This window comes from Camellia sinensis, chromosome 1, assembly GCF_055761805.1.
Source record: "Camellia sinensis isolate YWXY chromosome 1, ASM5576180v1, whole genome shotgun sequence".
Classification (NCBI taxonomy): domain Eukaryota; kingdom Viridiplantae; phylum Streptophyta; class Magnoliopsida; order Ericales; family Theaceae; genus Camellia; species Camellia sinensis.
In genome coordinates, this window is record NC_138961.1 from 160,203,168 (window position 1) to 160,223,589 (window position 20,422).

General features: G+C 41.7%; 1 protein-coding gene across 1 annotated transcript; it reads left to right on the forward strand.

Moving 5' to 3' along the window:
• The first annotated feature begins 17,820 nt into the window (after positions 1 to 17,820).
• Positions 17,821 to 19,803, forward strand: LOC114256575 (L-type lectin-domain containing receptor kinase IX.1-like). The gene has a single exon (XM_028196233.2). It carries the CDS (start codon positions 17,821 to 17,823, stop codon positions 19,801 to 19,803), a length of 1,983 nt encoding a protein of 660 aa, XP_028052034.2.
• Positions 19,804 to 20,422: the final 619 nt, after the last annotated feature.

Sequence of the window (20,422 nt, forward strand, 5' to 3'; positions counted from 1 at the left end):
TTTCAAGTCAAATTCGGAGAGCAACAGCAACTAACGAGCTAGCCTACCCATAAGTGCCGGTTTCTCGAAAAGATATTTGATGGGAACGAGTCGTGAAATCAACATTACGGAGTGAGCTAACAGGTAGTGCCGCAGCTTCCTAGTAGCCCATACCAAAGCTAAGCAAGCCTTCTCCAACGGCGTATAGCGAGTCTCATACTCTAGCATCTTCTTGCTCAGATAGTAGATAGCCCTCTCCACCTTGTCATCAGATTCTTGTGCGAGCATACAGCCTATTGTGGTCTCAGTCACTGAAAGGTACAATATCAACGGTCTCCCCGGCTCCGGCGGTGACAACACGGGCGGGTTCTGTAAATATTCCTTGATCTGTTCAAAAGAAGCTTGGCATCGGCCGTCCCATTGGAATTTCTTGCCTTTCTTCAAGAGACCAAAAAGTGGTTCACAAGTCAAGGTTAATTTTGAGATAAACCGTCTTATGAATTGCACTTTACCTCGAAAGCCTCGAACCTCCTTTTCAGTCCTTGGTGGTGACATTTCTAAGATGGCCTTGATTTTTGAAGGGTCGACCTCGATGCCCCTTTGTGTAATCAGAAATCCCAGCATTTTTCCCGTTGTAACACCGAACGTACACTTCTGAGGATTTAGCCGCAACCGAAATTCTCTGATCCTTCGGAAGAATTTTTGCAAGGCGGTGTAGTGGCCCTCTCTTTCTTTGGACTTGACAATCATGTCGTCCACATACACTTCAACCTCCTTGTGGATCATATCATGCAATATTGTAGTTGCGACCCGTTGATATGTAGCTCCAGCATTCTTTAACCCAAACGGCATCACTCTGTAGCAGTAGGTCCTCCACGGGGTGGTGAAAGCAGTCTTTTCCCTGTCTTCTAGTGCCATCACTATCTGATTGTAACCTGAGAAGCCATCCATGAACAAAAGCAAAGCATGCCCCACTGTGAAATCCACCAACTCGTCAATATGCGGTAAGGGAAAGTCGTCCTTCGGACTAGCTCTGTTCAAATCCCTGAAATCTACACACACTCGGATCCTGCCATCCTTCTTCGGCACTGGGACGATGTTGGCCAACCAAGTCGGGTATTCGGATACCAGCAGGAAGCCTGCGTCAATTTGCTTGGTGACCTCTTCCTTAATCTTGAGAGCCCAGTCGGGGCGGATCCTCCTGAGTTTCTGTTTAACAGGTCGAGCCTCGGGATCAAGAGGGATCCGGTGTTGTACAATCTCAGGATCGATTCCAGGCATGTCTTCGTAGGACCACGCGAAAACATCTTTGAAATCTTTTAACAAAGCGACTAAGCGCTCGCGTTCCTCTGAAGACAACGTAGACCCGATCTGGACCAGCCGCAGGTCCTCCTTAGTACCAATATTTACTGTAGTGATTTTATCAACCAGGGGTTTAACAAATCTTTCTTGTTCTTGTTCAATTAAGTGTTGCAAAATCGGAGGAACTTTGTCCTCGTCGTTTTCATCAAAATTTTGAAAGTCTGAGTTAATGCAATAAATCAAGGGCACAGAAAAGTACTCAGAAACCACAGCTACTTGATTCTCATTAAACACATTCAAATCGTCCGATTCTTCGGTTACAACAGACTCAAAAGAGAAAGAAAAAGACGACCTGGACAAGACTGTGGCATCTGGGTTATCATCCCTAGGATTACCAGACTCAGACTCAGTCGAGCTGGAACCTGATTCTGACTCACAAGACTCGGTGGAATCAGATTCCGGCTCACTATTTGACTCAGTGCTGCTGGACAAAAATCCCTCTTCATACTGCCAAATGAGAGAGGGTGCGATAGATGCATCCAAAATAGTTGCTGGCGGGCCCGCAGCCGTTCCATTCCCGATCACGCATACCGAGAAGTTATCCCCCAAGCACTCCTGGTCGATCGGAGGATCTGAAAGTAGACATGTCAGTGCTACCCCCATTTCAAGTTCGGTGTCCTCAGACTGCACTTTCTTATACTGTTCAACCTCAGCTGATGGGTCCGTCTGCTCTTCGGCAACGTCATCCCCGGATAATTGCAAGTCGAAGAAGATCTCGAAACCTGGTACGCGCTTCCTCTCCGCGTTTAGCCATGGCTCTGGGAAGCCACAAAATGGGAAATCTTCCCCTTCCCGGACGAAGCGTCCGTTTAGAGTACCCTGAATGGGCCTATGCATCAACTCAAAAGGCTTCCCTGCCTGCTTTGCTCTGGCTCTTCCAGCCATTTCCTTTCCCTTCCTTACCCAGTCCTCTTTGGTGGGCAGATATCCCAAGCCAAAGGAATGAGGGTTGTGTAGCACTTCGGCCAATGCTGCGACGCACTTCCGGCCACTCCTTCCTAATCCCATCCTGGGGATGTGTTGTAGCTTGTTCATGAGGTATACAGATTGAGCACTGACATATACTCCCTCATTAACGGCCATGATATTCTGCACAACCCGAGCCTCAGCCAGAGTAAACCCTGATAAAAACACATCCTTCATGCCGTGCTCGATTTCCAAGACTGGTGTAGATACTTCTGGCAGTGGATGGATTGATGAATTCCTGAAAACAATGGTCATTCCCTTCCCGTGAGGGTACTTCAGCATTTGATGCAAAGTGGAAGAGACTGCCTTCACTTGGTGCAACCACGGCCACCCCAAGAGTAGATTGAAGGTTGCGGGAACGTCCAAGACATGGAATTCAATGTTGTGTTGTCTTGGACCAACTTGAGTCTGAATTTTGACAGTCCCCATCACCTCTCTGCTGGTGTTATCATAGGCTCTGATCACTTGAGTAGTCGGCACGAAGTCCGTGGGCTTCAACCCGATCGCATATGCCGTCCTTGACGGGCATACATTAATGGCGGATCCCGTGTCGATAAGAACCACTGGCACCCACTTGCCTCTACATTCCACGGAGATGTAAAAGGGTTTGTTATGATTTACGCCCTCAGGCAGCAGTTCTTTATCTGAAAAGGTTAGTGTCAGGGAACCTCCTCCCGGAAAGACCAGTCCAACCAGCTGCTCTGGTGTGGTATCTATAGAGAGTTTGGCCTTGTCCATAGCGGATAGGACAGCCTGTCTGTGCACTCGTGAAGCCATAAGCAGTCCCCAGATGGAGATGTCTGCTTGTATCTTCTTTAACTGTTTGAGTACAGCCTCCTCTTCAAGCTGTTTCTCCTTCTGTTTCTTAGCTTCTTTATCCTTCCCAGATGCCTCTGGCTGGTCCAGGTGCGGGGGCTTGAAATACCGCCCACTTCTCGTCATATGGTCGACCTCTCCGACATACCAGGTGTCGTCTGGCTGATGGTTTCCCCAATCTTCATCTGTGTGGGCAAGATATAAATCATCGTCCTCCCACCACATTCCATCGACCGCCGACAAACACCTGTCTGGTTCTAGTATGATCGTACTCGCAGTACTTTCAGCCCACATGCCCGCAGCATCTTCTGTCTTTGTGCACACAGCACTTTCGGTCCCCTCATGGACTTTGGCTTTCTGGATTCTCTCAGAATCCCAAATCTTTTCTTGTTCTACCTGCGTTAGCGCAGTTTGTTGTTCAGCTTTCCCTACATTCACAATGCTCCTGTTCTGAGCGAAATTCTTCGTACCAGCGCTCTCCGGCAATGTAATCTGACTTTCGGCCCTTCCAGCCACAGCTAATATTCCTGCCCTTGCTGGGCTCTGTTCTAGTTGGGACTCTTCCACCACATCTGGTTGATCATCCAGCCATCTAGTGGCCTCTGCCGATTCCTCATAATCAAACCAGTTGACTGCCGCGCCCCCTGATTCTTGGTCATCGAAAAACTGTAGGTTGGCAAAGTCCTCCTCCACAGCCGTCAAATCATTTGCCCCTTGCTCAAATCCATCCCCCTGGATCACACACAGCTCTTCCTTCTCTGGCAATTCTATACCCAGCCCAATCTAGCCTGTTGACAAGATGTACTCACTCGGATCATAGACTTCCCCAACAAAACTCTCAGACTATTCAATCCCAGACTCAACAATTCCATTCTTTTCTGAAGTCTGCCCTGCCCCATCTTCGATGGTCACCACCGTCGGCTCTGGTTGGGTTGTGGAGATGTCCAACATGCACAAAGCGTCGGTGCAGTCAGGAAGGAGCACTTCCGGCTTGGGTAGGTGGGATGGGGTGATATAGATACTAGGATCGTAAGATGCGACCCCAGTTTAGATAAAATTGATTCTATTGGGAGGGGGAGCTTGGTTATGCGGTGGGAAAGGATTGGTTGTGACATTGGGTTTGTCGGGAGGCGCAATCACCTGCTTGTCAATAAGATCCTGGATCTCGTGACGCAATCTAAAACAACGGTCGGTGTCGTGACCGTGTTGTTGGTGATACGCGCAGTATTTTGCTGGGTCATGAGAGGGAGGGAGTGGATTTGGTAGTGGCCTCGGCTCCAAAGGTTTCAAATGCTTTTTCCTGATTAATACCCCTACAGCTTTGGACAGGGGCATGTATAAGGGTGTGAAGGTTCTTTGGCCTCTGGGTTGGTATTTGGTGGTCTGCGTGTTGCTTCCGAATGCACCGGAGATGGGCGTGGCTGCCATGGGTCTTGGAAGGGGAGGGGGAATGGTGGTGACCATGCTCACCTCTGAAGCTCTTGCAGTTGCAGCACCACTCGGGCCTGCATTGTTGTTACGGTTGAAAGTCCTCCTTGGCTGCTCCCTATCTTGGTCGATCAGACCCTGTTTCATTGCGTCTTCAATCTGTACCCCCATCTCGTGTAGATCTGAAAAAGTGGGAAAGGGGAGTACAATCATCTTTTGCATCAATTTTGGCTGGAGATTGCGCACAATCATCCTGATCTGGTCTTTATCGGTGGGCCTTAAAGTCATCATCGAGGCCTTCGCCCTCCACCGGGTTACAAAATCCAAGAAACTCTCCTTGGGCTCCTGCCTTGTTGTTTCGAGATCATGAGTTGTAATCTCAATTTGGGTGTTGTAAGAGTATTGTGCAACAAAGGCTTCATCCATTTCATCCCAACTCCGCTTGACATCATCCTCCAACTTTGCATACCAGATGGCAGCTACACCCGACAGGGTCCGGCCAAATAGTGAAAGCTTTTGGGGTCTAGTTAGGCCCATTGGCCGCAGTATATCTGAGAATAGCCGGAGGTGGACCATGGGATCCCCAGACCCGTCGAAGCGATCGATCTGCGGCATTTTAAATCTATCCGGTAGCGTCACGGCCACATCGGTATATTCGTCTTCGATATCCGGAATAGCCTTTACCCCTTGTGATTTTTTGAATAGCTTCTAGAGCTTGCTCAATTTCAGTGCTGTATGGTCTACCTCGAACTCGAAGGGAGAGTCCGGTTGATTGACAGGCGTAGGTGCCTTAGATAGCTGGGGCAGAATTGGGGCGGAGCTGGCCCTGTTGGTATGTCCGTATCTGCCTGGACATTTGGTGCCCCCTCGGGTGCTGGGATTCGTGGTGGGGGAGGAACCCGGTGTGAAGCAGATGCTCCGGCTTGTTGTTCCAGCCTGGCAATTAATTCTGCTTGCTGGGCCATGATCTCGGCCTGTTGTTTGGCAAACTCATCCCGGCAAACAGCGTCCTACTACATGGCTCTCATGGTCTCTTGCATCTGACGCATCATTTCCTCAACTCCTGTCGGTGCCGCCATACTGCCCTGATCTGTCTGAACTATTGGCAGGTCTATTTCTATAACAACAATCGGAATCTCAATCTGACTGTCCACTGATGGGGTAATCCACTGCTCTGGCAACCTCTGCTCGGATACACTGCGTTTTCTTGGCCTCCGTCTGATAACTGGGGGTAGAGAGTGAAACACTGGTTGTCCGTCAACCAGATCCTCAGATCGATTGAGTCGGCGACCTCTTGTCCAGGGTGCTTGGGGAATATCTACTTGGTCGGATGCAATTGTGCTAAAACTGCCCCTAGTAAAAAGATAAATAAAGCAATAAGGAAATAAATAAACAGATAAACGGACAGCATAACAGCTTAAAGTAAATGTACAACACACAGTCGGGCATAACAACACACAGTCGGTAAGCTGAACACACACTGTCCTCAATTACTGATCATTATCCCTGAATCACTGTTCCCCAAGACTGAATCTGATACCCACGGATAACTGATTCTCAAACACTGACCGATGCCCGCAGGCCTGATGCCCAAACTCATAAACTGATACATGCATTTCCCTGTAGAGATGCACTCTAAAAGCACATAGCAGATAATTGAGAGCCAAAACACCCCTATGTTGGGGGAGGGTTTCCCTGTCCTATTTTGTCAGGAGCTAGGGTTTCACTACGCACGCATCATTTTCAAACAACCTATATCGGGTGAGCAACCTGTCCTAATTTGGAATGGTCACTATGGATTTCGATATACACTAGGTCGAATGGTCAAAAGGGTGCCCCGGTAAAATCGGGGTTTGTGTTCCCATACTGGCAGAGACCATAACCGGTCAGCCTTATGGTCATGCCTTGACAAGACAAGCCTCCGGCAAACCGTTCAAGAATAGCAGATGGAAAACACAGTGTCCTAGGCACACCAATGCACATGCAATGCAATGCAAAGAAACACACAAGTGTAGTCAAAACAAGATATCATGAGTTCGAGAAAAGTTCTCCAAACTCCCCAGCGGAGTCGCCAGAAACTGTAGACGTCCCCGAACGCCCCGGGAGGGAGAGTCCCCCCCCCCTCCGTTCTGTTCATATTGGGGTTCACTACAGTTCAGGACTCTTAAATTGTCACGGTTCTTAATCTGAACCAAAGAGTCCAAATCCGGCAAATCGTTTTTGAAAACAGATTTTGAAAGAAGTGCCAAACATGGACTGCTATGCCAGATACAGAGTCGCCACCTAAATGTTTTATTTTGGAGAAATTTAGGAAACCCTGACTCGTTTGCCTAAGGCCACGTGTCTGTCATCACCAAAGTTGCCTCGGCTCGGGAACTTGGGTACGATTGGGGAAGGTCACTTCGTGAGCACCCCCGCTCGCCCGATCAAAGATCGGCCTCTACTAACTATGATATCTATTTTTGAAAACATTATGCGTTCTTATTCTGGTTATTAGCCTAGATTTACTATGTGATGCGCACAGCATACAAGTATAGACTGGATCGCCTGAAATGGATCAAAATGTTTCATGTTTATTTATTTGAAAATGGTTTGATGGTGCTACCCGCAAGTAGGCTAAGACGTGGATTTGCCACCCTCAGGTGGGCTTAGAAAACTTGATTTTGCCACTATCTAGTGGGCTTAAAACTCACAATGAATGAATTGTTCCAATCCAAATAACCCAACCTTCACCCACAAGCATTCAGGCAGTTATATCACATAAGCAATTAGCCTCATGGTAAGCATGCTATCATGGCAGTCACTCACACGCATGCAAGGATGCTAAAGCATAAAACTTACCGAGTACTCCAAGCCAAAACAGAAGCTAATTAGAAATCCATGCATGATCCTAATTATACAGAAATGCCTAATGCAACACATGCAAAAGTGAAACTATAGTAGGCTCGGCTATTCTAGACATGGCATATGAAATGCTACAGCTAACATGTATTCAACTTGAAATTGAAAATGCAATGCAGTTAGTATGATGCGCCGAGCCCAGTGCATGCAAAACAGATGAATGAATGCAAGCATGCTATCATACTGTATGCTAATTGAAACATGCCCTAATCTAACCCTCATAAGCGGGTAAATAAAAGGGAGAAAGACGTGGGGTTGGAAGACATACATCACACACACGCACACTTATTACAACATTGCCCTCGCGCAGAGGGTTCGAATAAATAATATACAGTCCCAAATAAATAGTTACAGTCCAAATATGTACAAAAACCCTAATTAATTAGCAAATTAAATTAGGAAAGCAATAAATTGGCATGCAAGCCAGGGACTGCCTCAAATATGCTCCGGATGATGAATGATGCATGCTCCGGTTGCCTTTGTCGAAAAATCCCTTGTGATGCCCCAGTTTGCCTCTGTTTGCAATTGTTCTTGGAATGCGTGCCAAGCTCCGGAAGGCTGCCGATTTCTGATTTGCTGCAACAGAGAGCAACAAAGGGGCATGGCAAAGTATTTTCACATATGTATGCACGACTACTCTTCGGGGAGTGTAGTCCTCGATCCTCGTGCCACCAATCACGCATATCGATGCATGATGGCCGAGTAGTCGAATTGCACGACTCAATATGAAATGAATGCACATATAAACACGACAAGACCTAAACTCCATCATGGATAATCCGGAGTGTCAGTGACTGGGAATTGAGACACGTTCCGTCACTCGAAGTATGAAACGTCCCCCGTTTCCCGTGCTCGGGCTAACTCCTATCCCAAGCACAATGCAATATGCATGACATGCATGAATGCAACTAATATACATCCTAGCATGCACAATGCTATGAGACAGCATGCACAACGCACGACGTAACAAGGCATACACAATGCGCTAACATACAACCTAGCATACGCAATGCTATGAAATGAAATGGCATACACAATGCACAATGGACTTATACCAACATGAATGGACCTCAGCCACACTTACATCAGTAGCCATGAGATGAAAATGAGACACTCGAAATGCGTGCACACATGTACGCAAACCGAGGACCGATCCTAAGGCACGAATGCCACTCTAACAAGGCATGGCAAGGCACGAAATATGGCATACAAACATGCAAGTTTCAACGCTGAAATATGATACAAAACAGCCCCGAAACATGGAAACATGGCACCCGATACATGGAATGAACCCCGAAATTCGAACTAGGCACATGGAATGACTTAGAGCTATACAAAGCATGCATTATTTGATCATGAAGCATGAATACAGATGCAAGACAGTCCCAAAACATGCATATTTTCAGTTTATAACAAGCCTCAAAAATGAACACAAATAGAGCTAATCTATCATGCAAAAATGGCCCTAAAAGAGAGATTAAACACAAAGGGACAGTAGCTGGCCCCAAATGGCAAAGAGCCCTTCAACAAAGTTGAAGAGGGGCTCAACACAAGTCACTTTACAGTTTACATCAAGCCACGAAAATAATAACAAATAAGGCCAAACTATCATGCAAGAAAAGGCCTAAAAGAGGGGTAAAGAGACAAGTGGCAGCTTCTGTTCTCAAACAGAGGAGAGCCCTTCAAAAATATTGAATAAGGGCTCAAAAAAAGATATTTCACAGTTTATGGAAAAGTCCAAAACAGCTCACAAATAACCCTAAAATACTATGCAAAAATTGGCCTAAAAGAGAGATAAAGAGGCAAGTGATAGCAGGAGGCCTCAGAAAGAGGAGATCCCTTCAACAATGTTGAAGAGGGGCTCAAAAATATATATTTTACAGTTTATGATGAAATCCAAAACAACTCACAAATAGGCCTAAAATACTATGCAAAAATTGGCCTAAAAGAGAGATAAAGAGGCAAGTGGTAGTAGGGGACCTCAAACAGAGGAGACCCCTTCAACAATATTGAAGAGGGGCTCAAAAAACATTATTTTAAAGTTTATGATCAAGTCCAAAACAACTCACAAATAAGCCTAAAATACTATGCAAAAATTGTCCTAAAAGAGAGTTAAAGAGGCAGGTGGTAGTAGGGGACCTCAAACAGTAGGAGGTCCTTGATCAAACATGAAAAGGGGATCAAAATATGACTATTTACAGTTTGGGTCGGAGCCAAAAAATTCTTGAAAGCAAGGCTTAGATATAGAGCAAGAAAAGACTAAAAAAATGAAGAAATAGGACTCACCCTTGAAGACCAATGAACCAGTAGCTTTTGGTTGAAGAAATGGTGCTCCTAACCTCTAGAAATAACCTCCAAGTTGCTGGAATGGAGTATGGAGGTGTGGTGCTATGAGGTGGTGTAGAAATGGTCCAAGAACAAAGGTATTTGATGGTTGAATGAGAGATATGGAGGATGTATGTATGCAAGGCTCCAATTGGTTTTTGTCAACCTCAGAAATGGTGGAGAGGTGTTGGTCTTATAGAGGGAGAGAGGCAAGGAAAGGGGGGAAAATGAAATTCAAATTTCCCTCCCAAAAGAGCCCCCCTCGGATACAGGATCTAGGGGAAAAAGAGGGCATATCTGTAAGAAACCAGGTGAGAGGGTCATGGCCGACCAGGTTCAGAAAGTTCAGGGGGCCGGCCGGCCACCTCCCATGGTCGGCCGACCAAGGGTCAAAAGGGTCAATGACAATTGCTGGTCGGCCACCTCAAAAAGGTGGCCTCCCATGTGTGCACAACACAACTATGTGGTCAAAACCCAGAAAATGTGAACCAGGAGAGAGAAAAGACTATTTTTTTAGAGGGGTTCAAAAGGGTCAGGCACAATTACTGGTCGGTCACCAAATATTGGTGGCCTCCCAGGTGTGTACAACACAAATATGGGGTTTAAGGTTCAAGAAAGTGGCCCCGGGGTGGTCAACATTGGCTTTCAAGTGAGGAAAACGGGCGTCGGAGAGCGATGAAGGAATAAAGCTGGCTTTTCAGAACAATTGCTGGCCTCCCACCCTCCTACAAGCTTCCTAACTATGAAAATAAGGTCTCCACCAAAAATGAACCAAAACGGAGGCAAAATGGAGGTTCGGGGACCGAAACGCGCGGCCCGGGGCCCCAAAAATGGGCTGTTAAGCACCAGAGGTGGCATTCGACCACGAAGTTGGTCTCTCGGGCCACAGTGTCCCCCAAAGGGAGTAAATAAGGTGTATGCCAAAAACCGGAGTAAACGGAGGTGGTTAGGCGGTCCCGAACCGAGGCACACGGCCGTCGGCTCTGAAAAACCGAAAACCGGGCTCCAAACGGGAAAAATGGCCTACGACCACGAAACGTAGCCCACGGCTACTGAGAGATGATCTACGAGACCTCTCCCTCCCTTCGGGAAGAGAAAACAGAGAAAACAGAGCCTGGTTCGCAAACCGAGGCAAGGCACGAAAGAGTCCGGAAGTCCGGAGGCAAAGCTTGCAGCCGGGACTCTGAAACTTCTGAATGAACGCAATATGCAATATCACCAAGCGTTCAATCAGTGACGTCTGAGTCTTAAGGTCGGTCAAAAATGGGGTGTCTACAACTTGAAACTATCAGACTCCCTAGATATTTATAGCTAAAAGGTTCATGGTTCTTTACATGCCTTAATGAAGAGGACTTTACATTTTCTAAGGGATTTTTTTATTTTATTTTTTTTTTTTTTAAGTGAGGAAGAGATTATAGTAAGAGAAGAACACAAACAAGAATTCGTATCCCAATATATTGAAAATACAAATAAGTGAAGAAAAATAAGAATAAGTAACATCAATTAAATTACAATGGATTGAACACAATTGCGACAAGAACAAGATGCTATAGATAGCAAGAACTAATCTGAATGACACGAATGTCAGTGGCACAAATGCCCTAAACTAAACTATAGCATTGATGCCTTGAAATAAGCTAAGCTAAGCTAATGACATGGATGCCAATGTAAGTTGTGTTGATTTGGATTGGTTTGGATACCCTTTTCCATCTTGCAAATGGTTATTTATAATTCTTGGGTGCCTCTTGGTAGTCAGGAACCTCCTGAATTTTCTCAACTATTTTGGTTAGTAGGGTGTTTAATTACCTTAGTGGCTCCACGTGTCCGTGTTGCCGTCTTTGTAAATGCCATTTATGGAGTATCCCTCAAGAAATTGGGGATGCTGTGCCTTATGCAATCTCAACCATTGGGTTGATGGGTGGTGGGTCTTAGATGGCTAGCATGTGTCCCATTGGTCAAAGCACAATCCCTGTATATAGCAACAATTTGTGAGTTTCAAATATGGTTGTTGGATGGGAGAGTTAGTGGAGTTCCCTCTAGTTCAGATGAGTGTCATGTGATACTTTTCCCTATAAATCTTCCAATCACCAACCTACCCGTATAATTTAGGGATCTCAATTGACTTGAAAATTGACTCTAGCATCATTGATCACCATCCCCAAGAAAATAGGGCTAGATATTGATACCCTCTCGACTTGGGCTAGGTTTGGCGTCTCCTAAAAAAGTTAAAAAGTCAAAAAATCGCTATTCTATTTAAGTCACATCATCTTATTTAAGTCACATCACCTCTCTACCATATCACTTTAAACCCAATTTATATTACATAAAAAGTCAAAAAATACACTTATTTAAATCATCCCAAACAACTCTAAGGTAAAATTACCCACTCTTACTCACCTCTCCCTCTTACTACCACTGTTACTCACCCTCTCTCCTTACTGCCACATGGCAGTCTTTTATTGAGTTGTTCCTCTTGGAAAAAGCATTTTAGAGGTAAAACTTATTGTTAGAATATTTACCAAAATAAATAAATAATTATACTCAAAACAAATATAGATAAAAATTATCACTATGAGAAGACACTAGATTTACGTAGTTTGTCAAATCTAGCTACATCCACAGATACTACCCCTCATCCACTATTTTAAATATGTATTACACATCACATCTCTAAATATATGAATATACAATAAATCAAACTGAGTCGTGATAATCACGCTCACTTTGAGGAGATTCAAGACCCTTCTCGGTTGGTAAAAACTACCACTTCCTGATGCAGCAGACTATCACATATTAACATGTCTTCCCTAGAATACAATCACCCGACTTTTAATCGTGTTGACTTCACTAACCTTGCACAAATAGGTGAGTTTAAAGCTACACCATAAAATCACTTTTACAAGTTACTTAATCATTTGTGTATATACACAACATAAAATATATATACACTCATATTTTTCATGTACACTTCCTCCTATGTATACACACCCATCAAAACATAAAGAGCCTCATATTAAATATAATAATAAATCAATTATAACTCATAAGCTTTCACAAGACACTTAAACTCTTTCAGTTAATTATATTGCATTATTATATAATCTTTAATTATACTTTATGACATGATATATGTATATACATGAATGCACTACAATATATATATATATATATATATAATATTAAAATAACATAAATACATGTATGCACCAACACTTTTCAAATTCTAAAAATTTACTAAAGTTACTATGCACATTCATTTATTGCATGACCAACGCTAGTAACATCTGATAAGACGGTCATTTTTAATCCAAACAATAATATAACACAATCTTTATATATAAGGATATTAGTATAAATATTAAAAGTTGAACAGCACATGACCTCTTGGTCTTATGCTATCTTCGCCACCGCTCGATTAATTTACTTAAAATAATTATACATTTTGTCCCAAAAAAAATATTAAGAAATGTACATTATAACCAATGCTCTTAAAAATACGCTTGTATTAAAAAATAAATAAATAAATAAACTTTTGAGATTTGAAATCAAATCGCAATCAATCAAGCTGCTGTCAGGATTAAGAGCAAAATTGACAATTTCAAAGTTTGAAAGATGACTTTATATGTTACATGTATCTGAATGATGAATATTAGAAAATATTAACATCAAGTCATTTCAATTCTTCAATATATCTCATTGACTATAATATGGCCAAATAATATGGTAATTCCGGAGCATTTACACCATTATGTTAGGACATTTGTTGTCTTATCTCTTAAAAAGAGACAAAAATTGGACATTTTGCTCCTTAAATTAATTTTCCATGGCATATCAAACTCCTAGATTTTTGTAATCTTATATTTTTTTTTCTATCAATGTGTTTTTATATTTTGCTCTTTAAATTAATAGCAATACTGCATACACAGAAAAATACTCACAAAAAAAAAAAAAAACTACATTTATAGATCACATTCATTCTAGGTGAAGCCTAGATCTACTAATCTTAAATCTACACTATACACTTCGTTTCGGATAAATTCAAGGCACTTTTTCAGGATTAATATGGTTTGGGTTGATTACACTTTTTACTCTTGTAGTTTGATTCAAATTTCACTTTAATCCCTATAATTTCACATTAAATAATTTGGTCCATACGCTTTAAGGTTAGTTTTAACTTGATCCTTCTGTCTACATTGGAGGTTAAAATTAGTAATTTTGAAACACTTGTCAATTTTCTAAGGTATACATATGGATAAAATTAACAAAATTTAGACAGAAAAACAAACTGCATCTAGATTTAAAGTGTAAGGATCAAATTATTTTAAATAAAATAATATGAATTACAGTAAAATTTAAATAAAATTATATGAATAAAAAGTATAATTAACCCTAAACTAATATATATCTCCCAATGTTCAAGTCAACAATGGGCCGGCAATCCATACCATTTGCTCTTAATAACCAACTACAATACACTTAGGTCAAGTTTGGAAAGACTAAATAAGTGCACTTTTTGACTTTCTTTATATTATTTGTAGAAAAAATAGAGAGGAGATGTTGATTGATGTGACTCAAAAAAGATAAAAATATGAAATAAGTGCACTTTTTTAGGTTAGCCAAACTTGACCTTAGTCAGAGCCAATTAAAAATTTTAGTTTTTGGACGTATGTGGCACAAATAGCCAATAAGTCACGTTTACTAATAACGTCAGTTTTACGAAGTACTTAAAAGTAACAGGTACACCAACATTGATATAGACCAATCTATATCAACAGTGACTTGATCTACATCGATGAGGACGAAAAAACTTCAGATACAGTAGAGCTCCACTGAGTCATCACCGCCAAGCGACCCACTTCTTTCTAAGGAGGGAACACGAGAACTACATCATTGATTCAATGAAAATGGAGATCTTAGAGAAGAAAAAATCTAGTGGAGAACCATCTCAACTTCGATAGAAAGGCCTATATTCAAATCCACTGGAAGACATAAAGAAGAAAGCTCATCATCCGCTGGGTGCAAACTAGGTCCCCTCAAATCAGCCAAGCAACATTTTGGCTCGACCAAGGGCATGGCACGAGGTCGACCTCAAGTTCGGAAGCTCAGCTTCTTAGCTAGAGCGAGGCACCGAGCGGCCTGGAAGAAATTTTTGACAAAACAATTGGAGCAACCTCCTTCTAAAGTCAGAATAAACCACACCCTAGAATTGTTCACTAATGCGATTTATTGATGACTAACCTGCAAAAGAAAAATGCATTTGAAGGAGATATTCTGAGGACCCTCCCCTTTTAAGAGGCTATGTCAGCCAGTCTAGACAACAAAGAAGGTTAAAATTTGAAAAATGTTGGATGGAATTCAAGACTTGAAAAAGAACCTGTCTTCACTATATCTCAAGGTTAAATTGCTCAGATGAGCATATCGACTATAGGGAACCATTTCCAACCTCATTTTCCCGTACACTCCGACGAGGAGACGAATGTCAAGTGGTATAGCTTGGCATAAACTATAGCTCGACAATATAGTTGTTAGATATAATATATTTTGATGATGTTTAATTTAATGTTTTGATTTATCTTAGAAATGATTATTTCAGTAAATCATTATTGAAAACATGCCAATTGATTTATCCATCTCAACTCTATCAGGTTATTTAAAGATCAAAATGGAGTTCAAAATATAGTGATCCTTGATGAATGTTCTTCAAATATTTTGATTTATATAAAAGAGTTAAATCGATTAAAATCTTAAAAATTAATTCATCATAATTCCATCCATCTTTTTATCTTAATTATGTTATTTTGGAGGTCAAAATGAAACTCAAATTAGGCAAAGAACAAAGTAGCAAAAGTAGCAGAAGAACAAAATGGGTCAAACCACCACTGGGTGGTTGACTGAGCGGTCGATGTGCCGAACAACCAGGCGATCGACCGGTGGCTAACAATTTGGCCAGTTCAGCTCCATTTCAATCTAGGTTGCTCCGGTTGTCAAGCAGGCAGTATACTTGACGACTGCGACAATCATTCTTCACGACCGGGACTTGACCGGACGTCTAGGTCGATGACTACCAAGTGCAAAGATTAACTCAGGACATTCAAGTGGACGTCCACTCTACATAGAGTTCTATATATCAGACAACTTCTGAGAGCTAAATAAGAAATGTTTCGCCCATCATTCAACGAGAAAAACACACATAGGCAACAAAGATTCTCTGAGTATTGATTTATATAATCTCTTTCACATCACCATCCCATCACCTCAACGAGAAAAGGAGAATGGGCTTTGTCAGACATAGCAAAGCACTCACCTCTGTTACATATAGAGTTTTGGGAAGTGAAGGAAATACACACTGAGACAAATAGACACAGAGATCACGAGCTCGAAAAATTCTCAATTTTTCATCAATCTCGTCTTTCGTTTTTCTCTAAAGAGTTCTTCATCCGTGTTTCATTTTCCCTAAGAAATTATACACCAAGCCTAACCTTATGCATATACACCTTTGAGAGGATTTACAGAAAAAATATGAGCTTTATCATTTTGTATCATTCAATGACAGATTTTTCTTTTAGCTTTATTTGAAAGCAAAAACCTTCATTTCAATCTTGTAAAAGTGTAGTACACTCAGCGTTCTTGATTCATTGAGAGTGATTGAGAATCATCTAAGGTTTGCAAGGTTCTAGAGACTTGAATAGTCTATGTATAAACGTCAGTTTTACGAAGTGCTTAAAAGTAACAGGTACACCAACAGGGGTTGGTTCAATAGATAAAACCTTCGAATCTCTCGCTCAAGGCTTTGGTTCGAGTCTTTATAGCCTCTTGTTGGGTTTAAACATACTCCTACTCCTTAGCACCTGGAGCACGCGGGTGCGGTGGGGTTCCCTGCAGATATGCTGTAGGTGCTAATGGGGTGGGATTCCCTACAGATATGCTGTAGGTGCAAAGGGGCAATACTCCCTGACGGATATGTTGGAGTAGCCTATCTGCATATCTATTTTTTGAATCAAAATAAAAAATAAAAAAATAAAGTAACAGGTACATCATGTCAGTTTCTGACGTATAAATTTCTTGGTTTAGTTAGTCTATGACCTATAAATTTCTTGGTTTATTTAATGTTTGAAAAATATTGAACTATTATTTAATGTTTTAGTAGATTGTCAATATTAAATGTTTGAAAAATATTGAACTTTAATCTATGACGTATAATATAAATTTCTTGGTTTAGTTAGTCTATGACGTATAAATTTCTTATTCTGATAATATATGGTTTATTTAATGTCATACTAAAAAATCCAAAAATATAAAATTCTTGGTTTATTTAATATTTGAAAAATATTGAATTATTATTTAATGTTTTATTAGATTGTCAATATTGAATGTTTGAAAAATATTGAACTTTAGTCTATGACGTATAATATAAATTTCTTGGTTTAGTTAGCCTATGACGTATAAATTTCTTGGTTTATTTAATATTCGAAAAATATTGAATTATTATTTAATGTTTTAGTAGATCGTCAATATTGAATGTTTGAAAAATATTGAACTTTAGTCTATGACGTATAATATAAATTTCTTGATTTAATTAGTCTATGGCGTATAAATTTCTTGTTCTTATTATAAATTTTTAGTTAGTATATGATGTATAATATAAATTTCTTGGTTTAGTTAGTCTATGACGTATAAATTTCTTGGTTTAGTCAATGAAGCTTCTTCCAGGTATTGAATAATCTACTAGGTGAAACTTGACCATCAAGATTTAGATTATAGCTAATTGAACGGGACAGCTGCGTGACCTGCGTTCGAATCACATGAAGCACTTGATCCTCTTGTGGACCATTGTCGGACCTGTCCCGATAATTGCGTATAACTGTAGGACAAAGGACTCTATATGTACCTGAGGACTAGACTAGACAAAGAGCCTCAAATACCTAAGCAAAACAAAATTATTAAATAAAATTAGGCTATAGCTAGTTTCAGTATAAAAGTTCTATAAAGTTCAAGAGCCAGTATATCACGTACTTGCTCAACTACTAGTCCCAATTGTCAATCATGGCCATCTCTTTCTACAACATTCCAACTTCATTTACGTCTCTAAATGCTCATATTATTCTCTTCTTCTCCTGCTTTTTCTTGTTTCATCTTCCCTTGGCAAGTTCAGTTTATTTCCAGATACCTCGCTTTGATCCTGATGCAACCAACATAGTCTATGAAGGAGATGCAGTACCTTCTGTTGGAGCCATTGAATTCAACAATATCAATTATCTCTGCCGCGTTGGCTGGGCCACCTACGCAGAGAGTGTGCAGCTCTGGGACTCCAACACTGGAAAGGTCTCTGACTTCACCACCCATTTCTCCTTCAACATCAATACCCAAGGGCTTAGCAACTATGGTCACGGGATTGCATTCTTCCTTGCTCCTGTTGATTTCCATATCCCACCAAACTCGGCAGGTGGCTTCCTAGGCTTGTTCAATACCACAACTAGTGATTCACCCCGGAACCAAATAGTTGTGGTCGAGTTCGATTCCTTTCCAAATCCTGAATGGGATCCTTCATATGAGCATGTTGGGATCAATAACAATTCCATTGCATCGGATATTACCACCCCTTGGAATGCTAGCTTGCATAGTGGAGATACAGCCGATGCTTGGATTACTTACAATGCCACTACTAAGAATTTGAGTGTGTTTTGGTCCTATCAGGTAAACCCTAATTTCCAAGGGAATTCAAGTCTTTCTTACCAAATTGACCTAAAGGAGGTTCTACCAGAGTGGGTCAAGGTTGGATTTGCAGCTGCTACCGGTCGGAATGTAGAGCGTCACACGCTTGAATCATGGGAGTTTAGGTCAAGTTTGGATACAAAAGACACAAGCACAAAGAATGGGAAAAAGATTGGATTAATAGTAGGCCTAACAGTTTCAGTGGGTGTTTTGATTTTGGGGGGAATCATAACGTCTATAATTTTGTGGAAAAGGAGACATAATAGAAGGGAAACAGCGCAGTTGACTAACTTGACATCGATCAATGATGATCTTGAAAGAGGTGCTGGACCAAGAAGGTTCTCTTACTTAGATCTTGTTTCGGCTACTAACAACTTCTCTGACCAAAGAAAATTGGGAGAAGGAGGATTTGGTTGTGTTTACAAGGGGTACTTTAGTGATTTAGATATGACTGTAGCTGTGAAGAAAATCTCAAGAGGGTCTAAACAAGGGAAAAAGGAGTACATAACTGAGGTGAAGACTATAAGCCAATTGAGACACCGGAATTTGGTGCAGCTCATGGGTTGGTGCCATGACAAAGGTGAGTTTCTTCTTGTCTATGAGTTTATGTCAAATGGAAGCCTTGACGCTCACCTCTTTGGCAAGAAGAGTCCTCTCACTTGGGCCTTGAGACACAAGATAGCTCTTGGTTTGGCCTCTGCATTGCTCTATCTACATGAGGAATGGGAGCAATGTGTGGTCCATCGGGATATCAAGTCGAGCAATATAATGCTAGATTCAAACTTCAATGTCAAGCTTGGAGACTTTGGCTTAGCTCGTCTTATGGACCATGAATTAGGCCCCCAAACAACCGGTTTGGCTGGAACTTTAGGCTACTTGGCACCAGAATACATAAGTACAGGCAAGGCAAGTAAAGAGTCCGATGTTTTTAGCTTCGGGGTGGTTATATTAGAAATTGCTGCTGGGAGAAAATCGGTAGATCCCAGATATGAAGAGTCTCTGACTGGGTTAGTGGGGTGGATTTGGGAGCTCTATGGAAGAGGGCAACTTCTTTCAGCTGTAGATGAGAAGATTAATATGAATTTTGAGGTGAAGCAGGCAGAGTGTTTGATGATTGTTGGCCTGTGGTGTGCTCATCCTGACCGAAGTCTGAGGCCATCAATAAGGCAAGCTATTCAAGTGCTTCATTTTGAGGCAGCAATGCCAAATCTTCCAATGAAGATGCCAGTTCCCATGTATAACCTACCTAGTACATCAACAATTAGCACTGATGGGGCCTCGATAACCTACACAAGCATGGAGATGGGTCGTTGAACCTTAGTTACACAAAGCGCGGCCGGGCCGGGGCTGGTGGCGGGAGTGGAAGTGGAAGCGGGGACAGAGGAGCAAGGGAAAATATATTTATTTATTAAATATATAAAGATATTCTAACAATTATTTTTTAAGTATAAATAAATATTATATAAATAGAAACTATTATAATAAGTTTGAGTTGTGTTTCTTTTATTTCTATGAAATTTATATGTTTGAAAGGTTTCGATATCAATTGAGAGCAAGTTTCTTTATTGACGGGAGTGAGTTTCTTACAAGTTTCTTACTTGGGAGCACGGAATCGCATTTCTTAGTAAGAAACACCCCTCGAATAGAAGGTTCCTGCTACTATGCGTTCACCAAAGTTTGCCTCTGTGCAAACGGTATCTCTCTTGAAACTTTACTTGTTAATACTCTTTATCATACTTTGCATGCAAGAAATGGAAATAAATTAGTGTTTTTAAAGGCATGCCTAGGTGTGTGCCTAGGCCCAAGTCCCATCCAGATCCAAGGTTTGCGCCTTATAGTGTTTCAGGCCAGGCAACTTCAATAAGTCGCACCTAGGCATGCGCATAGCTCCAAGTCCCGTCCAGGCCCAATGTTTGCGCCTTGTAGTGTTTCA